The sequence below is a fragment of the Oncorhynchus kisutch genome, linkage group LG7, assembly GCF_002021735.2.
Source record: "Oncorhynchus kisutch isolate 150728-3 linkage group LG7, Okis_V2, whole genome shotgun sequence".
NCBI classification, from domain to species: domain Eukaryota; kingdom Metazoa; phylum Chordata; class Actinopteri; order Salmoniformes; family Salmonidae; genus Oncorhynchus; species Oncorhynchus kisutch.
In genome coordinates, this window is record NC_034180.2 from 39,741,942 (window position 1) to 39,766,593 (window position 24,652).

The window sequence follows — 24,652 nt, forward strand, 5'->3', positions numbered from 1 at the left end:
ACTATTCTAGATGAACTACAGGAGAGTCCATGTCTAACATGTTTGCCATAGTACAGGATCCACTCCAAGTTCAGAGTTGGCATTTCTCCACAAGAACTGTACCATCACATTCCAAGCATGTCATCAGGACAATGAAAGGTGAATAAATGCTGTGTGTGTAGCACCGGACTTTTAGCTGGTGACGTCAACTCACCCATAGGCAGTTAGGCAGAGATCTGTGGGGCTCTGGTTTAGACTGTGAGGAAGTAGGAGGGACCCTGGTCAGATGAGGGCGTTCTTTACACTCCTCCTTAATTTGTTTCCCCCCCTTTCCTGTGTTCACTAACAGGCAATGTGTTTCAAGAGAAGTGGCTCCTACACACAGGCTACTACAAAAGCCTGTGTACACAAGTGATTCAGACACTTCTTACATTACTTAAAGCGGTCTCCATAGACACAGTGCTGTTTTGGCTAAGCCAAATTCTGTTGATGGAAAACAATGCAAAGTAGCCCTGTGATTAATCTCCTAATAGCCCTGCCTACAGACAGGAAGCTTTAAGCTCAGTAGGAGAGAGGACAGCGAGTCTGTCTGCTGTTGTGTCATCTTGGGAGAAGTGGATCTGCGTTCTGCTCCGTATAAAGCTGACGTATAATGGGGAAAACAGATAGGGATGAGCCAGTTCCGCTCCCTGGAGGTGAGGAAACAGACTCTATGAACACTCGGACAGACGGGAACCCTGACAATGGTTTTATGAGGTGCTGACTCTGAGCGATATGGTGTGGATCAATACAGAGACCGTAGGCCTAGCACTCTACAGCTTACAGACAAACAAAGAAACTCCTATCTTCAACAACAAGAGTGAATGGCAATGCAATGAATCTGTAATTAACTATTGTCACAACTTCCACCGAAGGTGGCTCCTCTTCCTGTTCGGGCGGTGCTCGGCGGTTGTCATCGCCGGCCTACTAGCTGCCACTGATCCATTTTTCGTTTGTCTGTCTTATTGTTTACACCTGTGTCTTATTAGTTGATTTCGGTGGGTATATTTACCTCTGCTGCCTGCTAGTCTTTGTGCGGGATTGTTTTCTGTGGTTACGTTGTTAAGGGTGCGTGTCTGCACCACAGGGTTTTCTTTTCTCACGGCAGTTGTGCTGGTTGGTATGAGTTTAGGAGTAGAGGTTTCTCCTCTGTGTGTAGCCTTTATTTCCCTGTGTGTGTGTTAACCTCGTTTGGACGTGTTTCAGTCCCATGTTGTAGTTGGGTTGGGACTGCTCAATAAACAATTGTGCCACTGGAACTTCCTTGCTCTCCTGCTCCTGATTCCTGCACCTCCCTCCTTTAGGAGGTACGTAACAACTATCCCTTTTTAGAGCTCATCATACTTCAAATCAAATTTTATTTGTCACATGCACCAAATTAAAGGGGAGTAGATCTTACAGTGAAATTACCTCTATACAGAGGATGCGTTGAATTCTAGATTCTAATAGAGCAGATCTTTTGTTTATGTTGAAGGATTATGAACATCGGTATCATTCAAATGATCCAGTATCATCCAGCCTCTACAGCAGGGGTGGAAAACTAATTTTGCTCCACGGGCCGCATTTGGTCTTCACCGAGGTCTGGATGAACACACTTGGTTCCTGGTATTATTGGTTATATTTACCATCGTAAAATGTTTCTAAAAATAGTCCTCAATCCATTGCATTGCATCGATTGCTCCCTGACTGTCTAGCTTCGGTTTCGATGACTGTTAGCGAGCTGGACAGAGACTTTTGAGCCATTATAATTTCTACACAGTTTGGTTTTAGTCATTTCAATGTCGATATAAGATTTTTTTCACTGAAAAAGGAAAAATAATAATAGAAAAATCATATTTTTTAAATGACTCAAACCACCCCCTAGCCGAAATGAATTGGCTTGCCATCGGAATCTGGTCTGTGGGCCGTATGTTTGACACTCCTGCTCTACAGTGTGCCACTTGATCTTCATACACACTTACCCACGTCCATAAGTCATTGACACCTAAGCAATCGGCACTCTAAAATTACCCTCACACAAAGGTCACAGGCATGATGTCACTGTCAATTGGGCCTACAGGGGCAAGGTCACATTGGGGAGAAGTCACTCACACCTGACCTTCAGACGTAAAGTAGAGCTCCCTATCTCCCTGGAGAAACAGTAATTCAGGAGTTAGTAACTGTGGTCAAACGGCTACCCTGTCAAACCCATCAGAGGTGTAGCAATGTCCTCAGGAGCCCCTCGTGATCTAAGGCCAAGTCAAAGTCTCCAACAAGCAGCAGCATTGACCTTTAACTTCTTATGGCTGCAGGGGCACTATTGAGTAGCTTGGATGAAAGGTGCCCAGAGTAAACGGCCTGCTCCTCAGTCTCAGTTGCTAATATATGCATATTATTATTATTAGTATTGGATAGAAAACACTCTGCATTTTCTACAACTGTTTGAATGATGTCTGTGAGTATAACAGAACTCATATGGCAGGCAGAAACCAGAGAAGAAATCCAAACAGGAAGTGAGAAATCTATTTTCAACCCATTACCTATTGAAATTCACTTCCTAGGGCTTCTACTCGATGTCAACCGTCTATAGAAATTTGAATGAGGCTTCTACTGTGTTGTGGGACTGAATAAGAGGGGAATGAATCAGACTACTGGCAGAGAGCCAGTTCCAGGTCACGCGCATAGCACATGATATCTTCCTGCGTTCCGTTCCTCCTCAAGACACAAAGGAATTCTCCGGTTGGAACTTTATTGAAGATTTATGATAAAAACTTCCTAATGATTGATTCTGTACTTAGTTTGAAATGTTTCTTCGACCTGTAATGTAACTGTTTGAAGTTTTTTTCCAAAGAAAAGGTCGACCAGCAATGTTTGGATAGGTGTACCAAACGCACTAACAAAAGTATCTAATTGGACATAAATAACAGACGTTATCGAACAAATCAAGCATTTATTGTGGACCTGGGATTCCTGGGAGTGCATTCTGATGAAGATCATCAAAAGTAAGGGAATATTTATCATGTAATTTCTGGTTTATGTTGACTCTAACATGGTGGCTAATTTGACTATTGTTCTGAGCGCCGTCTCAGATTATTGAATGGTTTGCTTTTTCCATAAAGTTTTTTTGAAATCTGACACAGCAGTTGCATTAAGGGGAGGTATATCTATAATTCCATGTGTCTAACTTGTATTATCATCTACATTTATGATGAGTATTTCTGTTGAATTGATGTGGCTATGCAAAATCACTGGATGTTTTTGGAACTAGTGAATGTAACGCGCCAATGTAAACTCAGATTTTTTTATATAAATATGAACTTTATCAAACAAAACATGTGTAACATGAAGTCCTATGCGTGTCATCTGATGAAGATCATTAAAGGTTAGTGATTTAATTTTATCTCTATTTGTGCTTTTTGTGACTCGTCTCTGGCTGGAAAAATGGCTGTGTTTATTGTGGTTTGGTGGTGACCTAACAATCGTTTGTGGTGCTTTTGCTGAAAAGCATATTTGAAATCGGACACTGTGGTGGGATTAACAACAAGACTACCTTTAAAATGGTATAAGATACATGTATGTTTGAGGAATTTGAATTGTGACATTTCTGTTGTTTTGAATTTGGCACCCTGCTCTTTCACTGGCTGTTGTCATATCATCCCGTTTTAACGGGATTGCAGCACAAAGTTAAACAACCAGACTATATTGTAATGAAGATGGTTAAACAACCAGACTATATTGTAATGAAGATGGTTAAACAACCAGACTATATTGTAATGAAGATGGTTAAACAACCAGACTATATTGTAATGAAGATGGTTCATTAAACAACCAGACTATATTGTAATGAAGGTGGTTAAACAACCAGACTATATTGTAATGAAGGTGGTTAAACAACCAGACTATATTGTAATGAAGATGGTTAAACAACCAGACTATATTGTAATGAAGATGGTTCATTAAACAACCAGACTATATTGTAATGAAGGTGGTTAAACAACCAGACTATATTGTAATGAATGTGGTTAAACAACCAGACTATATTGTAATGAAGATGGATAATTAAACAACCAGACTATATTGTAATGAAGGTGGTTAAACAACCAAACTATATTGTAATGAAGGTGGTTAAACAACCAGACTATATTGTAATGAAGATGGTTAAACAACCAGACTATATTGTAATGAAGATGGTTAAACAACCAGACTATATTGTAATGAAGATGGTTAAACAACCAGACTATATTGTAATGACGAGTTATGAACCACACATACTGCTGGCATGTTAGGATTCACGGAACATAGAACGTTATCGGCTCTGTTTGATCATGGATTCACGGAACATAGGTGGAACGTTATCGGCTCTGTTTGATCATGGATTCACGGAACATAGGTGGAACGTTATCGGCTCTGTTTGATCATGGATTCACGGAACATAGGTGGAACGTTATCGGCTCTGTTTGATCATGGATTCAGGATGGTCAAATGATTGTAAGTTTCATAATGACGTGGTCTATAAACATGAGATCCTGAACTCCCTTGAGCACATGTTCAGGTGCAATCAACAGTGGGTCCCTGAGAAAACACATGTTCATGATGAAACAGCATGTCACTCATCCTTTGTTTCCCTGAGGAATGTAGTTGGAGGCGCAGCAGCCTGTATGTGTCAGAGGGTTGTGGATGAAAGATGAGACACTGTGCCTGTCAAAACACAATCGTGGACTGTAATCGCTGCTCTTGAGGTGGAAAAGCATTAAGCGCTCAGCTACAGCATAATCGATAAACTACATCTCATTGATGTTGTGTTAACAGAAGTGCACCAGAAGCTAAACTACTTTAATTAAAGCACCCAAAGTCTGGATCACAGGCCGGTGTAGGTTTGATCACAATGACGGCAAGCGGCATTAAATGCCTCTCTTTTGAATACAACTTGTATCAACCGCAGCAACGCTTCTATTCCCTAATTTACAACATACTGCATGTGAAAACGAAGTCAAGAGCAGAGCTAGCAACCCCTTCACTCCAAATTCCTTCAGTAGTTTGGTGTAAGACCTGTATGTGTTTTCGCTTTTCTTCTTGCACACTCACACACGTCAGTGAGCTATTTAAATGAATAGGTGTGAAATGGATGGACATGTAGACAGATTGCTCCCACCTTGCACTGACAGAGAGCATTATCAAAACAGTGGTAATTCTCTACCAGGTGTGTGTGTGCGTGTGTGCAGCCCTTTCCTGACTCCAGGCCAGGGGAATGTGGGCTCAGCCAGTGCTGATGGAGCAGGAGACCTTAAACACAGGGCTGTAGGCACTAAGAGGAGGTTGTGGAGGGCAGTAGGCTGAACACTGGCCAACCAGGACAGTGAAACAACCTGGCAGAGGCTGTCACCGGCACCGCTAACACCTACATTAAGATCAACTGGACTTAAAGTAGATCTACCTACTGAACCCTGTAAACTCCAACAACTATCTCAGGTTTGGATTGAACAATTTATAGTTCATAACCACCTTGGTTTGTAGAATGAAAGTCACTGCTGTCTCGTACTGTACATAGCTAGCACCTGATGAAGCCTAGTCGAACTTAGTCCCACTGACTGTATCTGTTTCTCTGGGGTTGGTTAATGTGGAAGGCTTTCATCAGACAGTCTGAAGGTTCATTAAAGGGAATTCCTGCGGTTGCTATCTCTCTCCAAAAAAGCGTGAAACCTGCTGCCTGGAGTTAGGCATGTTCAGGGTCTACCTCAGTCAGGTGTCAATCAAACACATCCGGGGCAAAGGTTCAAGTTTGTTCTACTGTTTGGAACCAATGAACAGTAGTCCCTCTGTCCTCTTTCTCCTTCTCCCAGGCCTCTCCCACTGTCTCTGATGACGACTCTTCTGACAGTGATGTAGCCTTCATGGTCTGTCTCCTGAGTTGTCCAATAAAAGGGAAGGAGATGGTGCTGTGGAGCTTTGAGAGTACATTGGGCCTGTCTGGGAGATGCTGTTTGTGGTTTTATAGCTTATGAAACACAGCTGGGTCTCCACTCTGGCCTGCAGATGACTGGGTGTGGGGAACATACACGCACACACACCGTAGTTCTAACACATCATCTATCGGCCACAGTAAATGGTCTGTGTCCAGAGGCAGCTGGTACTGCAAGCATTAACCCTCAGCACAACTGAACATTTAAAACTGTGCAATGGCCCTTTATGCTGCTGCTGGATCCAAGGGAAATGCATGGACGTTATGGGCATACAGGTTCTCCATGCCCCCATTGCCCACAGGGAGAAGAGCAAACACATATGTCTCTGTATTGGGAAGCAACAATAGTGCTTGCTGCAAAAGCCTCATCCAATGGATCTAGCCAGTGGAATCTGTTAAAGTTATCTGGTCCTCTGACTTTACAAGTCCTGGCCATATGATAGGTATCATATAAACTGTGGTGATTAGTGTCAATGGGAGTCCCAGTGTCGGGCCATGGTTCCGCTTGGCTTCGAGGGCAGGGTGAGGTCACACACTGGTCAGATGACGTCATTCATCCCTCTGTGTGAGTAGTTTAATCCAACCTGGACTCAGGGGTAGATGTAATATCGTAAAAGTAAATCTGAGAAATTCTAATTATCAAATCGAAGTGTATTCGGTCACATGCCCCGAATTCAACCGGATGTAAACTTTATAGTCAAATGCTTACTCACCATCCCATTCCCAACAATGCAGAGTTAAAAAGTAAGATGAATATTTGCTAAATAACAAAAAAGGAAATAGTAACACAATAAAATCTGTAATGAGGCTATACAGTGCCTTGCGAAAGTATTCGGCCCCCTTGAACTTTGCGACCTTTTGCCACATTTCAGGCTTCAAACATAAAGATATAAAACTGTATTTTTTTGTGAAGAATCAACAACAGGTGGGACACAATCATGAAGTGGAACGACATTTATTGGATATTTCAAACTTTTTTAACAAATCAAAAACTGAAAAATTGGGCGTGCAAAATTATTCAGCCCCTTTACTTTCAGTGCAGCAAACTCTCTCCAGAAGTTCAGTGAGGATCTCTGAATGATCCAATGTTGACCTAAATGACTAATGATGATAAATACAATCCACCTGTGTGTAATCAAGTCTCCGTATAAATGCACCTGCACTGTGATAGTCTCAGAGGTCCGTTAAAAGCGCAGAGAGCATCATGAAGAACAAGGAACACACCAGGCAGGTCCGAGATACTGTTGTGAAGAAGTTTAAAGCCGGATTTGGATACAAAAAGATTTCCCAAGCTTTAAACATCCCAAGGAGCACTGTGCAAGCGATACTATTGAAATGGAAGGAGTATCAGACCACTGCAAATCTACCAAGACCTGGCCGTCCCTCTAAACTTTCAGCTCATACAAGGAGAAGACTGATCAGAGATGCAGCCAAGAGGCCCATGATCACTCTGGATGAACTGCAGAGATCTACAGCTGAGGTGGGAGACTCTGTCCATAGGACAACAATCAGTCGTATATTGCACAAATCTGGCCTTTATGGAAGAGTGGCAAGAAGAAAGCCATTTCTTAAAGATATCCATAAAAAGTGTTGTTTAAAGTTTGCCACAAGCCTCCCGGGAGACACACCAAACATGTGGAAGAAGGTGCTCTGGTCAGATGACAATGATCCAATACATAAAGCAAAATCTACAATGGAATGGTTCAAAAATAAACATATCCAGGTGTTAGAATGGCCAAGTCAAAGTCCAGACCTGAATCCAATCGAGAATCTGTGGAAAGAACTGAAAACTGCTGTTCACAAATGATCTCCATCCAACCTCACTGAGCTCGAGCTGTTTTGCAAGGAGGAATGGGAAAAAATTTCAGTCTCTCGATGTGCAAAACTGATAGAGACATACCCCAGGCGACTTACAGCTGTAATCGCAGTAAAAGGTGGCGCTACAAAGTATTAACTTAAGGGGGCTGAATAATTTTGCACGCCCAATTTGTCCGTTTTTGATTTGTTAAAAAAGTTTGAAATATCCAATAAATGTCGTTCCACTTCATGATTGTGTCCCACTTGTTGTTGATTCTTCACAAAAAATACAGTTTTATATCTTTATGTTTGAAGCCTGAAATGTGGCAAAAGGTCGCAAAGTTCAAGGGGGCCGAATACTTTCGCAAGGCACTGTATACAAGGAGTACCAGTACTGAGTTAATGTGCAGGGGTACGAGGTAGTTGAGGTAAATGAGGTAATACTGTATGTACATGTGGGTAGGGGTAAAAGTGACTAGGCAACCAGGATATATAATAAACAGAGTAGCAACAACAGCTTGTGTGAAAGTATAGAACAGGAAGGCCTGCACACTGTTGAAATTCCCAATTCACTGTTTTATTGACAACATTTTGTATGACAGTGTGTGTGTGTGTAGCGTCAATATACATGTGTGTGTTGGAGTGTCAGTGGAGTGAGTGTGTGGGTAGAGTCGAGTGGGAAGGGAGTTAGTGTAAATCAATTAAGATAAAGAAATACATAATAAAGGGGTCAATGTAAATTGCTGTACGGTAGCAGAGAGAACAGTCTAGGACTTGGGTGAATGGAGTCTTTGACCATTTTTAGAGCCTTCCTCTGACATCGCTTGGTATAGAGGTTAGAATGATATGTTACCTTTCGTATGGTATGTATACATTTGTGGATGACCATCATCCATTTCATATGATATTATTATCATATAAATTGTAATTCGTAACATATTATTATCAAATAAATTGTAATTCGTAACATATGTTACGAATTTGCAAAACATACTATATGATATGTTATGAATTTGAATTTGTTGTGGCTAATGTTAGCTAGGTGGCTAATGCGAACATTAGCTAGATGGCTAATGCTAGCTAGGCTAGGGGTTGAGGTTAAGAATTAGGTTAAAGAGTTAAGGTTAGGCTTAGCTAACATGCTAAGTAGTTGCAAAGTAGAAAATAGTTGGTTCTCAAATTATTACGTTGTCCGTGATGAGATTCGAACATGCAACATTTGGGTTGCCAGAAGTTCGCATTTTACGTCTACCCAGCCACCCCAACCAAACACCCTACTTTCATTTTTGCCTTAAGTAACCTTCTGTCTTATGTAACCATACCAAACATAACATATCATACTAATTTGAGTGTTCCAGATGTATGTTTACTATCTTACGTCTAGTCTGAGACCAAGCTGATTCCTCATGTCTGATCCCTTTGAGAGGTTCCCGCTCTCTGTGTCCTTACACACTCCTCTCACACACACAGTCATGCTTGGACTACTGAAGCCTAGGTCCCAATGGTCCTGATGACCTGATCTGAACCTCCAGATGATGTCATGGGAGAAAGAGAACTGGGAGATATTGCCTCACCAACTTCATTATGCTCCAATGCTGAGTAAACCTTTTCTTACTTTAATTCTCTCAGCTTTGGGTCAGAACGAAATTAACAAAAGTCTCTTCCTCATCCTCTGACCTCTCTCTTTTCCTCCCCCTCATCATCTTACCTCTCTCTCTCCTGCTCCAATAGGTTAGTGAATTCGTCACTCTTGTTCATGTAGTCAGCATGCTTTTGCTTCTCGCTGTCTAGCTCGTGCACGGTGCAGCGATGACACTTCTCAGTCAATAGAAGCTGTTCCAGCATGCGCCGATACGTGTCCTTGTGTTTTTCCTGCAGACGGTCCAGCTGAGGAACACACAACACAGAAGAATCATTAGACTGTAACTCTGACTATTCAGTCAACTAGTGTACTTCTGTCTTGTTGATCTATGCATCCTTATTGTATAACAAAACTGGTAGATTTCATGGCAAAAATGTGTAAAACTAATGATGTTCAACATTTGACATCCAGATTTGTCTGTATGAATTACATGGTACTGCAATTGTTGAGGGAGCTACTGTAGCACGTAACCATTTCAATGAACCTTTTAGAACCTGTTGTAAACTGTGTACATGACGAATAAAATTGTATTTAAAAAAAGAGAGAAAAAAAGAATACTACAATCAATATTATTGGTTTGTAAGGTAATACGTATCTGTCAGTACTGTTGGTGACTAACCTCAGCCATTGGCCACTGGTAGACATTGTCAATGTGTGTTTGTGTATTGGTGAGAAGGCTGTCTCTCTGTAGGGCCTGGAGGGCTGTGGTAGGAGCTGCAGAACCATAGTGGGACTTCAGAGCTTCCAGACGTGTCCTCTCAGTCTTCAGCACACAGATAACATCCTCCCTCGCCTGGGGGTTACACACACAAAAAGCACACTCTCTTAGTGCTTTGAAAAAAACCTTGCAAGTTATTGTTTATAAGAATCTCCTTTAGGGCACCAAGGGACTACTCTTACAAGGCAAGGTAAGAGTAGGTTTTCTGTAATGTAATGTGTGTTAGTACCAACCTCAGCCACTAGAGGGAGGTGTAGTATAGACAAAAATATATCTAATTTTGGACTAAAATATTGTGAGGATTTACAATAAAAGCATGGCAATCGGTTCCACCTAGTGGATAATGAAAGTAAACATCATCCCAGCAGACAAGATTAATGGTTCACTCCACAGTTAACTATTAAACTATGCACAATATCATCATACGGTAGTTTATCAATATGAATCAGACTCACCTGAACCTCACCTTCCATGATCCCTAGCAGCCTCAGAAGGTCCTTTTTAGTAAGGTCCATGATTCCCAGTCTTTTGTCACTAGTACCTAAGCTGTCCTCGGTTGACTTCTCTATGTCAGAGACCACCACCACCTCCTCCACCAACTCCTCAATGTTTGGTTGAACTTTGACCTTCAGACTCTTTATGGTTGTATGCAGATTTACACCCTCTTCCTGGTTGATGTCTTGTGTTGCCTGGGGAACCCCGAGTACCCCATTGGCTGGGCTCTCCACCCCACTGCTCTTGGACCTCATCCTCTACCTGGCCAGAGAAAAATAACAGAGGGAATCATATTTTAATATTGTGCTCCTCTCTACCTGTGCAGCAATGAATAAAAGTGAGGGAAATTGTCAACTAAATCAATATACTTAATGTCAATAGAAGCTGTACAAACATCAATTGAAAGCATGTGAAAAGTGAGAAAGAGAGTGTGAGTGTGTTTGAGACAGAGAACGAGAGAGAGATACAGAGACAGAAGATACAAATAAACATCCTGGACACTACTCAGACTGTGGACACATTACTTACAGTCGGTTTTATGGCCTTGGAAACCCATCTTCATACCCATCCTCCCTCATCCCTTTCCTGTGCCTTTCTGACCATCTTTTATTCAATGACAGGAGATTATAAGGTGTGAGGTCAACTATAAGAGCGCTACAAGGCAGCATGTCCTGTATCTGTCATTTCTCTATTCTATCCGAATTTAGACAAATATTCTACATACAAAATCACTCGACAGTGTGTGCATGTGGTGGTAGAGTGTGTGTGCATATGTGTGGTGTGTGTGTGTGTGTGTGTGTTCCTGACAAGTATTTATGACATGTCCTGTTCTTTTACAGAGTACCTCATGCTGGGTGGTGACACGTTGGATGGGAGGACGCTGGAACATTTGCAGCAACACTGGGTGTTTGTCTTGTTTGTCATGCTAATCTGTAAACAATCTGAGATCCAACTCAAAAAGAAATACAGGGCTTAAACTATGATGGTCTGTATGCACCATGTTATACAGTAAGACCAGGTCAGAGGAATATTTAGAGTTGCATTGCATTCATGTACTGTTGAGTCATCCTGTGTCTGTTGGGGTCAAGTGCACACCACACAGTGTAGGTCAGGGGTACTCAACTACTGTATGAGGTCCACAGAAATTCCCTGCGGTCAAAGGTCCGGATGGATATTGTCTTTATCATCATAGTAACAAACCCCTACCTCGGGACCCATGCCACCCCATAATATTTTATAATATTTTCCAGTTTTGTAGCTAATTTCCTACAATTCAACACATTTTGCCATGTCTTATGTGTGCATCTGAAAAAGTTACATATGCACAAATATCATACCCCCAAGACATGCTAACCTCACCATTACAATAACAGGGGAGGTTAGCATTTTGGGGGTGTATGATATCTATGCTTCTGCACTACTGCCCAAGCACTACTACATTTCAAAATTGTACTTTGTGTATTCTACTATTACAACTCTCGACCAAATTGCATTTAAATCTAAGTTCTTAAAATTCTTCTTCTTCTTATTATATATGAAATATATATATACACTGAGTATACAAAACATTAAGAACACCTGCTCTTTCCATGACATACACTGACCAGGTGAAAGCTATGATCCCTTATTGATATCACTTCAATCAGTGTAGATGAAGGGGAGGAGACATATTAAAGAAGGATTTTTAACTCTGTTTGGTGTAGTCAGTGTATATACATTTATTTATTTTGGTCGGGACCCACGGTCCGTATTGACCCCACTCTGGGTCCAGGTCCAAACCTCATTCCACCTGCTGAGTATGGCTAATGTAGGTCATCAATGCATTTGTGTGTGTGCATGCACTGTATGTCTTAAACTTCATAGAGCTTTGATCTTAGAGCATCTCTCCTCCTCCCTGAAAGAGTTGTGATTAATGGAACAACTATAGTCCCTTGAAGGAGTTGTGATTAATGGAACAACTATAGTCCCTTGAAGGAGTTGTGATTAATGGAACAACTAGTCCCCTGAAGGAGTTGTGAATAATGGAGCAACTACAGTCCCTTGATGGAGTTGTGATTAATGGAACAACTACAGTCCCTTGAAGGAGTTGTGATTAATGAAACAACTAGTTCCCTGAAGGAGTTGTGATTAATGAAACAACTAGTTCCATGAAGGAGTTGTGATTAATGGAACAACTACAGGCCCATGAAGGAGATGTGATTAATGAAACAACTAGTTCCCTGAAGGAGTTGTGATTAATGGAACAACTACAGTCACCTGAAGGAGTTGTGATTAATGGAACAACGATAGTCCCTTGAAGGAGTTGTGATTTAATGGAACAACTACAGTCCCTTGAAGGAGTTGTGATTAATGAAACAACTATTTCCCTGAAGGAGTTGTGATTAACGGAACAACTACAGGCCCCCGAAGGAGATGTGATTAATGAAACAACTACAGGCCCCTGAAGGAGTTGTGATTAATGGAACAACTACAGTCCCTTGAAGGAGTTGTGAATAATGGAGCAACTACAGTCCCTTGAAGGAGTTGTGATTAATGGAACAACTACAGTCCCTTGAAGGAGTTGTGATTAATGGAACATCTACAGGTCCCTGAAGGAGTTGTGATTAATAGAGCAACTACAGTCCCTTGAAGGAGTTGTGATTAATGGAACAACTACAGTCCCTTGAAGGAGTTGTGATTAATGGAACAACTAGTCCCCTGAAGGAGTTGTGATTAATGGAACAACTACAGTCCCCTTACTGTGAACAAGTGTTCTCTCTGTGATTCTGTTCTGGTACAGTATGACATCACATTCCGGAACCTCCTGCGACGGTCCACAGTCCGGAACCTCCTACGACGGTCCACAGTCCGGAACCTCCTACGACGGTCCACAGTCCGGAACCTGCTGCGACGGTCCACAGTCCGGAACCTCCTGCGATGGTCCACGGTCCGGAGCTTCCAGGTCAGGCGGCCAGTCCAGCTCCAGGGCAGGAGCCTTCCTCTGCACCGATGCCCAGTACAGGCACGTTGTCCAGTCCCGCTCCAGGGCAGGAGCCTCCCTCTGCGCCGGTGCCCAGTCCAGGCAGGGCGTCCAGTCCCACTCCAAGGCCGGAGCCTTCCTCTGCGCCGGTGCCCAGTCCAGGCATGGCGTCCAGTCCCGCTCCAAGGCCGGAGCCTTCCTCTGCGCCGGTGCCCAGTCCAGGCACGGCGTCCAGTCCAGCTCCAAGGCTGGAGCCTTCGTCACGCCGATGTCCAGGCATGGCGTCCAGTCCCGCTCCAAGGCCGAGCCTTCCTCTGCACCGATGTCAAGGCACGGCGTCCAGTCCTGCTCCATGGCCGGAGCCTTCTTCTGCGCCGGTGCCCAGTCCATGCATGTTGTCCAGTCCAGCTCCAAGGCCGGAACCCTCCCCTGCGCCGGTGCCCCATCCAGGCACAACGTCCAGTCCCGCTCCAAGGCCGGATTCTTCCTCTGTGCCGGTTTCCGGTCCAGGCACGGCGTCCAGTCCCGCTCCATGGCAGGAGCCTTCCTCTGTGCCGGTGCCCAGTCCAGGTGCGGCGTTCAACCCAGCTCCATTGCCGGGGCCTTCCTCTGCTCCGAGGCCCAGTCCGGGCATGGCGTTCTACTCGGCTCCATGGCCGGACCCGTGGTCTGGGCGGGGGCAAGGTCCAGCACGAGAGCCGCCACCGATGCTGGATCCGCGGGATGAGCTGGTTCTTCGTCCCGCACCAGAGCCGCCACCAATGCTGGCGGATCTGCGAGCAGAGTGGGTACTTCGCCGCCACCGACACTAGATGCCCACCCGGACCCTCTCCTATAGAGTCAGGTTTTGCGTCCGGAGTCCGCACCTTTGGAGGGTCGGGGTGTGACTAGGGTGGGTAATCTAGGTTGTTTTATTTCTGTTGGCCTGGTATGGTTCCCAATCAGTGGCAGCTGTTTAGCGTTGTCTCTGAATGGGGATCATATTTAGGCAGCCATTTCCCCACTGTTTTTTTGTGGGATCTTGTTTATGTGTAGTTGCCTGTGAGCACTCCATAGCTTCACGTATCGTTTGCTTTTTAAAAAATTTTTGTGCGTGTCACGTCAATAAATATGTGGAACCCATATCACGCTGCGCTTTGGTCCGAATGTTCTTACGACGATCGTGACAGACAGATAGCGAACAATTCCCTTGCAGGTGATGTCACATGACCCCTGACTCATCCTCTGAGCCATCTTGAGCTGAGTGAGCTCACAGAACTATGTCACACATTCCCTCTTCCCTACATGACTCCACCGCTCCCTCTGCTCTGAGATCAGTTCGAGGCTCAATTAGGCCAGAACAGCACAACACTGGGACTGTGAACGTCAATAAAGAACAGTAACTCATTCTAACCTCGATGAAAACAAGATGTTCACTAGGAGAACTATGAGACTGGGAGCAAAGCAGGCCTGACTGTACTGTATGTATGTGTGAGATACAGGGTTCTGACAGCAGTTCACTGGAGGTTTCAGCTCACTCCTCAGGGATTTGTTTATCTTCCTCTTTAGTAGCTGTCTGACTCTGCAGAGCTCTTACTGATCAGAATGACTTAATGGCGTCTGAAACGAATCTACCCTAATCTCAAATGTTTCCTGGAAAAAGGTCCAGGTGCAAGAAAGGGTTGAAAGAAAAGATCTTCCAAAATAAGAGAGAAGAAAAGCCATCTCAAGTGGTGAATTGGGCTACTCAGACTGCTCCCCGTGCCCTGTAGTACATTACAGTATAATAACATCACATTGAGTCAAACTGGAGTGATTTTCTCTAGCACAGTAGACTTCCCAGTACCCACTGCTATGCCACTCCTCAGCCCTGCCAGGACAGGTGCAGCCAAGGATAAAGGGGTACCAATGTTACACTCTATGCCTTGATGATGTAACATCTACAGTACTGTACTGTACTTGACTCCAGCAAAGGATTATATTCCAATGGCACGTTGTGTTAGCTAATCCAAGTTTTTCATTTTAAATGGCTAATTGATCATTAAAAAAACCTTTTGCAATTATGTTAGCACAGCTGAAAATGGTTGTGCTAAAGAAGCAATAAAACTGGCCTTCTTTAGACTCGTTGAGTATCTGGAGCATCAGCATTTGTGGGTTCGATTACAAACTCAAAATGGCTAGAAACAAAGACTTTCTTCTGAAACTCGTCAGTCTATTCTTGTTCCGAGAAATGAAGGCTATTCCATGCAAGAAATTTCCAAGAAACCTATGATCTCGTATAATACTGTACAGCGCAAACTGGCCCTAACCAGAATAGAAAGAGGAGTGGGAGGCCCCGGTGCACAACTGAGCAAGAGAACAAGTACATTAGAGTGTCTAGTTTGAGAAACAGATGCCTCACAAGTCCTCAACTGGCAGCTTCATTAAATAGTATCCGCAAAACACCAGTCCCAACGTCAACAGTGAGGAGGCAACTCTGGGATGCTGGCCTTCTAGGCAGAGTTTCAAAGAAAAGTCCCTATCTCAGACTGGCCAATAAAAATAAAAGATTAAGATCGGCTAAAGAACACAGACACTGGACAGAGGAACTCTGCCTAGAATGCCAGCATCCTGGAGTCGCCTCTTCACTGTTGATGTTGAGACTGGAGTTTTGTAAATAGTAAAGTACAGATACCCCAGAAAAACTACTTAAGTAGTACTTTACACCACTGTTCACCACATTGTTTGGATCGATAGGCTTTACTGAGTATTACTGTAAACCACTGAGATAAGAATAACACAGTGACCAATCCACTGGCTCTCAAATGGCTGCTGCCAACACACTGCCAATGACACTGACTCAACTCCAGCCACTTTAATAATGGGAATTGATGGGAAATGATGTAAATATATCACTAGCCACTTTAAACAATGCTACCTTATATAATGTTACTTACCCTACATTATTCATCTCATATGCATACGTATATACTGTACTCTATATCATCGACTGCATCCTTATGTAATACATGTATCACTAGCCACTTTAACTATGCCACTTTGTTTACATACTCATCTCATATGTTATACTGTACTCGATATCATCTACTGTATCTTGCCTATGCTGCTCTGTACCATCACTCATTCATATATCCTTATGTACATATTCTTTATCCCCTTACACTGTGTATAAGACAGTAGTTTTTTGGAATTGTTAGTTAGATTACTTGTTCGTTATTACTGCATTGTCGGAACTAGAAGCACAAGCATTTCGCTACACTCGCATTAACATCTGCTAACCATGTGTATGTGACAAATAAAATTTGATTTGATTTGATTTGATTTGATTTGATTTGGTCTTCGTCTGGTTTAAAAGGTGGGCTAAGAGAGGTTGTAAGAGGCCAGAGAGGAATCAGACACAACCATATTTTGAAAGCACCTACTTCTCTCGCACACTTCAAAACAAAACTCTGGATATTGTTTTAAACTCATGGTCAGGACATGAACCTAAGTACATTCAATGTAAATGTATTATTGAAGTACATGCACACTTCCAATATGTAACTATGCAACAGCTCTGTAGAGTACAGTATCACTTCTCCCTAGTTCATTTGGGCTTCATCCTCCATTTAACTTTGGAAAAATACTTTAGCTCCAACTTCTGGCTCCTTTGGCTTCCACCTATGATTCCAAACTCCAAGAACTCATTTATTTTTCCTCTAGCACAGTTTAATTAAACCGGTTCTTATTCCCACAGTCCTGTATGGATTGTGTAATGCTATCAGCTGGAACATGCATTACTTTGATTCAAGGGTAATGAGCTGATTGGGAGTTAAGCCATGAAAGCTCAACATTCACATGGAACTGAGGTTAGATAGATAGCTGACTGGACACTGTTCAAATAGACAATTTCAGGATAATGATCTATTGCTCCAATTTCACCAAGGCGTAATGATAACAAAACCTTCTCTATACCCTTAACTCCTTCCAATTTTTGTGTTTTCTATTTAAATTTCAATCAGATTCCTACAGCATGACTCTCCGTTTCAGCTCAATGGTTTGCAACTGTTGTGAGTGAAGTGAATTCTAAGAGGGCAAATGGGGATTCCAAAGCCACGTGGCCTCTGAGCCTCACATACCATTCCTGCATGTTGCATTCCCTTCTTCCCTAATGTGGAGGGAGCTGGCTAATGGACAATGAGCCCTCACTGGGTACCCCTGACCAGCATGCCCACAAATCCATGGAATCCAAGTCATCTGTAGTATGTTACTGTCTGACTGCCTGCATCAAACACCCAAGTTCCCTCTGATGAGAAGGCCAGGGCCTAATGATCTGTGGGTCCTGTGAAGGCATGGGACTAAAGTAAGGTTGGGTCCCATGTCTACTCCCACATAGCCAGGCTAGACCCTGGCGGTCATGGCCAGCTGTCACTCAGGGTATTTATAGGGTCTCCGACCCCAACACACGTTCTCCTGGTCCATGCTGGAGAAAAAGGAGCCCTATCACTTTAGCTGTGATCAGCAAGTAAACAGATGCCTTTCACTGAAAGGGAGTCCAGCAGCTTTAGGTTGGGGTACAACATACTGCTCAAATGATCATTGAAAAGCAACAATATTTGGCTACAGCTACACCACCTACATACAATCCAAATTCAACCGCAAGGTGTGTGGATATACTGTGAAAATAAACAAACTTCGTTGGAGGACCTGATTTAGCCAGTGGATGTGAACTCTTTCCCAGATCTAGAGTTGTTGTTGTTGTTTGTGTGAGATCTGTACCTCCTCTTCCAGTGCTCCTCCAGAGGTCCCTCCCAGACTGCATGGCTACATGGTCCTGATTTGGCCTGTGATGTCAGCCTTAGTTGATAGATAGCTCCTGCTCCCTGAGACACTAGTGACAGCAGTTGTCCGGATTCCAGGGGCCCTCCGAAATCTTTGGAAAAACGTATTGTTTGATAGGGGGAGTTTGATATACTCACTGGGCAAAAACTAGTTGAATCAACGTGTTGTTTCCACGTCATTTCAATGTGATGACGTCGAATCAACGTGGACAACTCATTGGATTTGCAACCAACTTTGAACCTAAATCCAATGTCATGGTAATATTTTTGGTTGATTTCACATTGAATTGACCTTAGTTGACAACACCTCAAATGTAAAGCAAAAATAGACGTTGAACTGACGTCCAAGCCCATTGGGTAGCCACGCTATGAACCCAACGTGACCAAATATGGGCTGGGAACTGTGCCTCAGCATGAAGGAGTTTGGCAACGCACCACGCCTGCAGACCTGATCAAATACTGTGGGGTCCAACGGCTCTTCCATCTTAACAAGGAAAACATGACTCTACCAGAAAATATCAGAATTTCAATAAACGGATGTTTCAATCCACCTTGACTCAAAACTGTTATAGAAATTGTCTTGATTCAAATGTTAATATTACTGTTTTTACAAGTCCCTGTTTTCCATGTACTGCTACAGACTGGTATGTCTCAGCTTTCTGCAGACACATTCCTCTGCAGACAAACAGTGACCTTTCAGGGTCAAATATTACATAACAGACGTGTTTCAGAGGCAAATTTAGTTCAACTGAAGAGTGATGAAGTCTTTTGTCGGTTGAGACAGCTGAACATACTTACAGTATACATATTTCTTGTTGATTGGTATTATATCACTAAATTACACGTGGAATTTATGTTTACAATATATTCTTATTTCACTTGGAATTTCATAATACTTTGTTTAACTTAAAATGTCTATATACTAGATGACATGGTCTCTGCCGACAGGGTCCCAGTACTGTTGGTTACTGTATATGTATATTGGCCACGGTACAGTTTGTCTAGTGATCTGGCCTACTTCTATTTATACTCTGCATCAAAACTTCTTACACCTGACATGTCATCCTGCTAGGGCAGAATATTACTTTCCCTACAAGGTTTCTACTCGTTGTATCCTCTTCATCACCACATTACATACACAGTCTTCTGATTGCAGATGAGGTTCAATGAGTTTCCACCATTAGCAAAAACAGTGTCATGTATGACAGAAGGAAGACACATACAGTTGAAGTCGGAAGTTGACAAACACTTAGGTTGGAGTCATTAAAACCTTGTTTTTCAACCACTCCACAAATGTCTTGTTAACAAACTATAGTTTTGGAAAGTCGGTTAGGACATCTAATTTATGCATGACATAAATCCTTTTTCCCAATTTTTTTTACAGACAGATTATTTCACTTATAACTCACTGTATCACAATTCCAGTGGGTCAGAAGTATACATACACTAAGTGGACTGTGCCTTTAAACAGCTTGGAAAATTCCAGAAAATTATGTCATGGCTTTAGAAGCTTCTGATAGGCTAATTGACATCATTTGAGTCAATTGGAGATGTACCTGTGGATGTATTTCAAGGCCTACCTTCAAACTCAGTGCCTCTTTGCTTGACATCATTGGAAAATCAAAAGAAATCAGACAAAACCTCTGAAAATAAATTGTAGACCTCCACAAGTCTAGTTCATCCTTGGGAGCAATTTCCAAACGCTTGAAGGTACCACGTTCATCTGTACAAACAATAGTATGCAAGTATTAACACCATGGGACCACGCAGCCATCATACCGCTCAGGAAGAAGATGCGTTCTGTCTCCTAGAGATGAACGCACTTTGGTGTGACAAGTGCAAATCAATCCTAGAACAACAGCAACGGACCTTGTGAAGATTCTGGAGGAAACAGGTACAAAAGTATCGATATCCACAGTAATACAAGTCCTATATCGACATAACCTGAAAGGCCGCTCAGCAAGGAAGAAGCCACTGCTCCAAAACCGCCATAAAAAAGCCAGACTATGGTTTGCAACTGCACAGTTGACCAGAGTCATCCTCTGGTCTGATGAAACAAAAATATAACTGTTTGGCCATAATGACCAACGTTATGTTTGGAGGAAAAAGGGGGAGGCTAGATGGCATCATGAGGAGGAAAATTATGTGGATATATTGAAGCAACATCTCAAGACATCAGTCAGGAATGTAAAGCTGGGTTGCAAATGGGTCTTCCAAATGGACAACGACCCCAAGCATACTTCCAAAGTTGTGGCAAAATGGCTTAAAGGACAACAAAGTCAAGGTATTGGAGTGGCCATCACAAAGCCCTGACCTCAATACCATAGAAATTTGTTGGCAGAACTGAAAAAGTGTGTGCGAGCAAGGAGGCCTACAAACCTGACTCAGTTACACCAGCTCTGTCAGGAGGAATGGGCCAAAATTCACCCAACATATTGTGGGAAGCTTGTGGAAGGCTACCCGAAATGTTTGACCCAAGTAAACAATTTAAGTTGTACAGGGACCTTCAGTAGATGAAGATGGTGCAGCTAGTCGGCCCTAATACTGTACACTGTAGGCCTATCAAAGGCAATGTAATTCACATACAGATGTAGGATCTTAATTTGAGCCAGTTTGCTACAGCAGGAAAATAATCCTGCAGCAACAGGAAATGTGGATTATAATTGACGGACATTTTTGTAGGGGTTGATACATTTTTCATAAGGGAAAGTCAAGTCTGACATTTCAAAGTGGAAATTACAGAAGCCCTTTTGAACCTCATACACTACACGTTTTACATTTCCTGCATTGCAAGTTCTCCTGAATCACGGTGATAAAATTAAGATCGTACCTGTGTACATTTATCTCCTTTTGCTCTGAACGAAGCTTGTATGTATTCAAGAGCCAACAGATAGGATATTCACAACTCTACTGTGCTGGGTAGCAACCCAATTCACTTGATCTATTGAGGGAGCAGCATGGAGTAGGCTTACAGAATCTGTAAATGGACACCAACCAATCAAGCACCAAATTCCTTGAGTAACATGACATGATTGGATATCATGTTTAAAAGGAGATTCTAAGGGGGCGGGGCACAAGGCATGTTCAGAATGTTGCATAAAGACCATATAGAGGCTGCAAATTGCACATGGGTGAAGCACACTCACATACATGTGAACACACCCACATTCTGAAATGGCATTTTTGTCCCCTCCAGTTTTATCATTGGAATGTGATATAAAACAGGGCAACAGTGTGCTGTAGGACCATGCGGACGCCTCCGAGTGGTCGGGTAGGCTGTTTGGTGTGTATATTTATATTATGTCCCCCCCACTTCTAAAACCAAAGTTGCGCCCCTTACTAGGCCACAATACCATAAAATGTCAATGGTCTGCTTTGATCTGTCCATGTGTGATGCACATGACATTACATGACATTACATGACCCTTTCACACTGCTGAAAAAAAGTTATACACATTTAGCCTAACTTGAGTCGTCTGTCCAACTCAAGAGTTGCCTAGTTAAATAAAGGTTAAATAAACATTTGATAAAAAGAGCTCCAACAGTCAGCCAGTGCAGACGCTGAGATCCCAGAGCGATAAGGCAGCGTTCTGAATCATGGATCGGTCAGCAAATATGCTCAAAACCGTCCAAATAAATGACGTGAAAAAATTGAAGTCTCCAGCAGTCTATCATCATGTCACTCCCCCACCGACTGGGAGGAAGAGAGGAAGCGAGACGCAGCCTGGTTGATTTGAGATCACTTATTACTACAATAAGACTCACTTCAGGCAATGCAAAGTCTCCCTACCTGAACCTTTCAAAAGTTCAGCAAGAAGCTCTCGGAATGACTGCTTTTTCTAGCGAGAAGATAGGGCGAAGGTCAGTAAGAATGGGGCCAGAACCATTTGCAATGAATAGCATCACTATCCCAAGCTACTGACGATTAATATAGATACATCTGTGACATACAGAAGGATTAGGATTCAAAAGATTCCTTTAAGATATCACATTGAAGGAGAGGACTTCTCTCGTCACAATATTTGGAGAATGTCAAGATGGTTTACTATGAACTTAATAAGAGAGCAAAGCCCACCAGCTGCATGGTCATTTGATGTATGCTGATGAAGCACTGTGGTTTTCCTTTACACTTCATAACATGGAAATGTAAGAAGCATCATTCTATGTAAAAACCTAAATGTCTGGAACAGATTCTCTACATTCATGGCTTAGTGTCATAGTAATGGGGGTGACACGTGCCAGGGACAGCTGTTGCAGAATCTCACCAGCAGGTCTGAAGGCTGCACCACAGTGACCACTGGGAGTATAGTGACCAGCCCCAGACCAGCTCCCTCTGTCTGGCCTCAACAAGGGACAGAGCCAGGGTCACTCCTCCAACCTCCCCACTCCCACAACACACTGCAGGCTACAGTCTGGCCCACTCCCAAAAGCGATGAGTTGACCACGTGAAGCAGACCTGTTACCAGATCATTCCAGAGAGTGTTGATGGCAATGCACTGGACAGTGGACACATGCCAGGCAGATACAATCACCCTTACCATATATACACTTGCTCCCTCTCTCTAACTACAGCAATCGATACTTCTATCCAATGTTGTAGACATTTCCAAGCCAAGTGCATGATGTAGCCTACATCCTACCAGAATCACTATGCAGGCTATAAAAAGTACAATTAAGAACTGGCTGTCCACTGACGATTGTGCTACAGTATGTTGTCAATGGAAAAGCCTGGTCGATAAACACCCCAGTGGAGTGGTATTTCTTTCCCAATCTACCACTGCTGAAAGAGCTACATTACCTCATAACTTAGCCATGTCCTTATCATCTCACTGATCAGAAGTAAGTGATGCAAGATCATAATAATGTAGTGACAAAGGTGATTTGAGGCAACGGGCATCTCAGTGGAGAGGGACACAGTTTGAGTAAGTGAATACTCTCTCTGCACCTGTGCCACTTGAATGAGCCAATGACATAGCTTGGTCTGTCTGAATAGATAAGTCTGACTTGATAACTCTTCAAACATTGTAAAAAGAATGAACTGTGAATGAACTTCGGTAACCCCTGGAAACAAAACACTCAAGTGTAAAGTAAACTACTCAAACTAACATTAGGAAAGGATCTCCTTATCCCTGACCTGGACAAAGTGCCAGAAATATTAACGACAGATCTCTCTCCCCCCTCCCTGTATCTACCATGATATTATTAAGTGTTAGGGGACCACATCAGCTGGAGTGTTAACAGTTAGCTCTCCTCTCTCTTCCAGAGCTGGTCTGCATTAGGAGCAATACAGAGACAGATCTCTCTCCCCTCCTCCCTGTATCTACCATGATATTATTAAGTGTTAGGGGACCACATCAGCTGGAGTGTGAACAGTTAGCTCTCCTCTCTCTTCCAGAGCTGGTCTGCATTAGGAGCAATACAGAGACAGATCTCTCTCCCCTCCTCCCTGTATCTACCATGATATTATTAAGTGCTAGGGGACCACATCAGCTGGAGTGTGAACAGTTAGCTCTCCTCTCTCTTCCAGAGCTGGTCTGCATTAGGAGCAATACAGAGACAGATCGGTGCTGAGGAGATGGATGACAGTTAACTTAAAGTATGCCTGAACACTCGAAGAAAAAAAGGTGCTATCTAGAACCTAAAAGGGTTCTTCGACTGTCTCCTTAGGATAACCCTTAGATTAACCCTTCTTGGTTCCAGGTTTAATAACCCATTTGGTTCCAAGTAGAACTTTTAGGGGGTTCCATGTGGAACCCTTTCCACAGAAGGTGCTACATGGAACTCAAAGGATTCTGCCTGGAACCAAAAAGGGTTATTCTATACGGACAGTCAAAGAACCCTTTTGGAACCCTTTTCTTGCAATCCCTATAAAAGAGAGATATGTTGCACATTTCATTTGGCTCAGCTAGACTGTGTGATGTATGTCTTGACAAATGGATTAGTTCTTATGAGAACCAAATATACATGCATGTTCTATGATTGATGTCCTGGTGATAAATAAAATAATTTGACATAATTAAAAGGAATGAATAACCACGTAGAAATTATGCCCCCCCCCCCCCGGACAAGGTTCGAGGAGACGATCCATTCCCAATGTTAACGGAGGAACCTGGATTAGTTATTCCTTATCTCCCAGCCTAAATGTCTCAGGAGAACGTTATTTGTCTGGATTACGCTGTCAGCTCTAAGTCCTCACAAGGCTTTTCTTGCTAGTATAACACTAGAAGGGGTTCTCACACTGCTTTTATATAACAATGACAGAGGAATAAGTAGTGATTTATATGGT

At 42.8% G+C, this 24,652-nt stretch overlaps 1 protein-coding gene across 1 annotated transcript in view; it reads right to left on the reverse strand.

Moving 5' to 3' along the window:
- Positions 1-24,652, reverse strand: part of LOC109894610 (filamin-A-interacting protein 1) — a 32,081-nt gene that overhangs the window by 6,487 nt on the left and 942 nt on the right. The window contains exons 2-4 of the mRNA XM_020488218.2: positions 10,569-10,869; positions 10,015-10,188; positions 9,462-9,640 (exon numbers count right to left, since the gene is read on the reverse strand). Coding sequence (XP_020343807.1) covers positions 9,462-9,640; positions 10,015-10,188; positions 10,569-10,862 — 647 coding nt within the window. The 5' untranslated portion in view covers positions 10,863-10,869. The remainder of the gene's footprint in view (positions 1-9,461; positions 9,641-10,014; positions 10,189-10,568; positions 10,870-24,652) is intronic.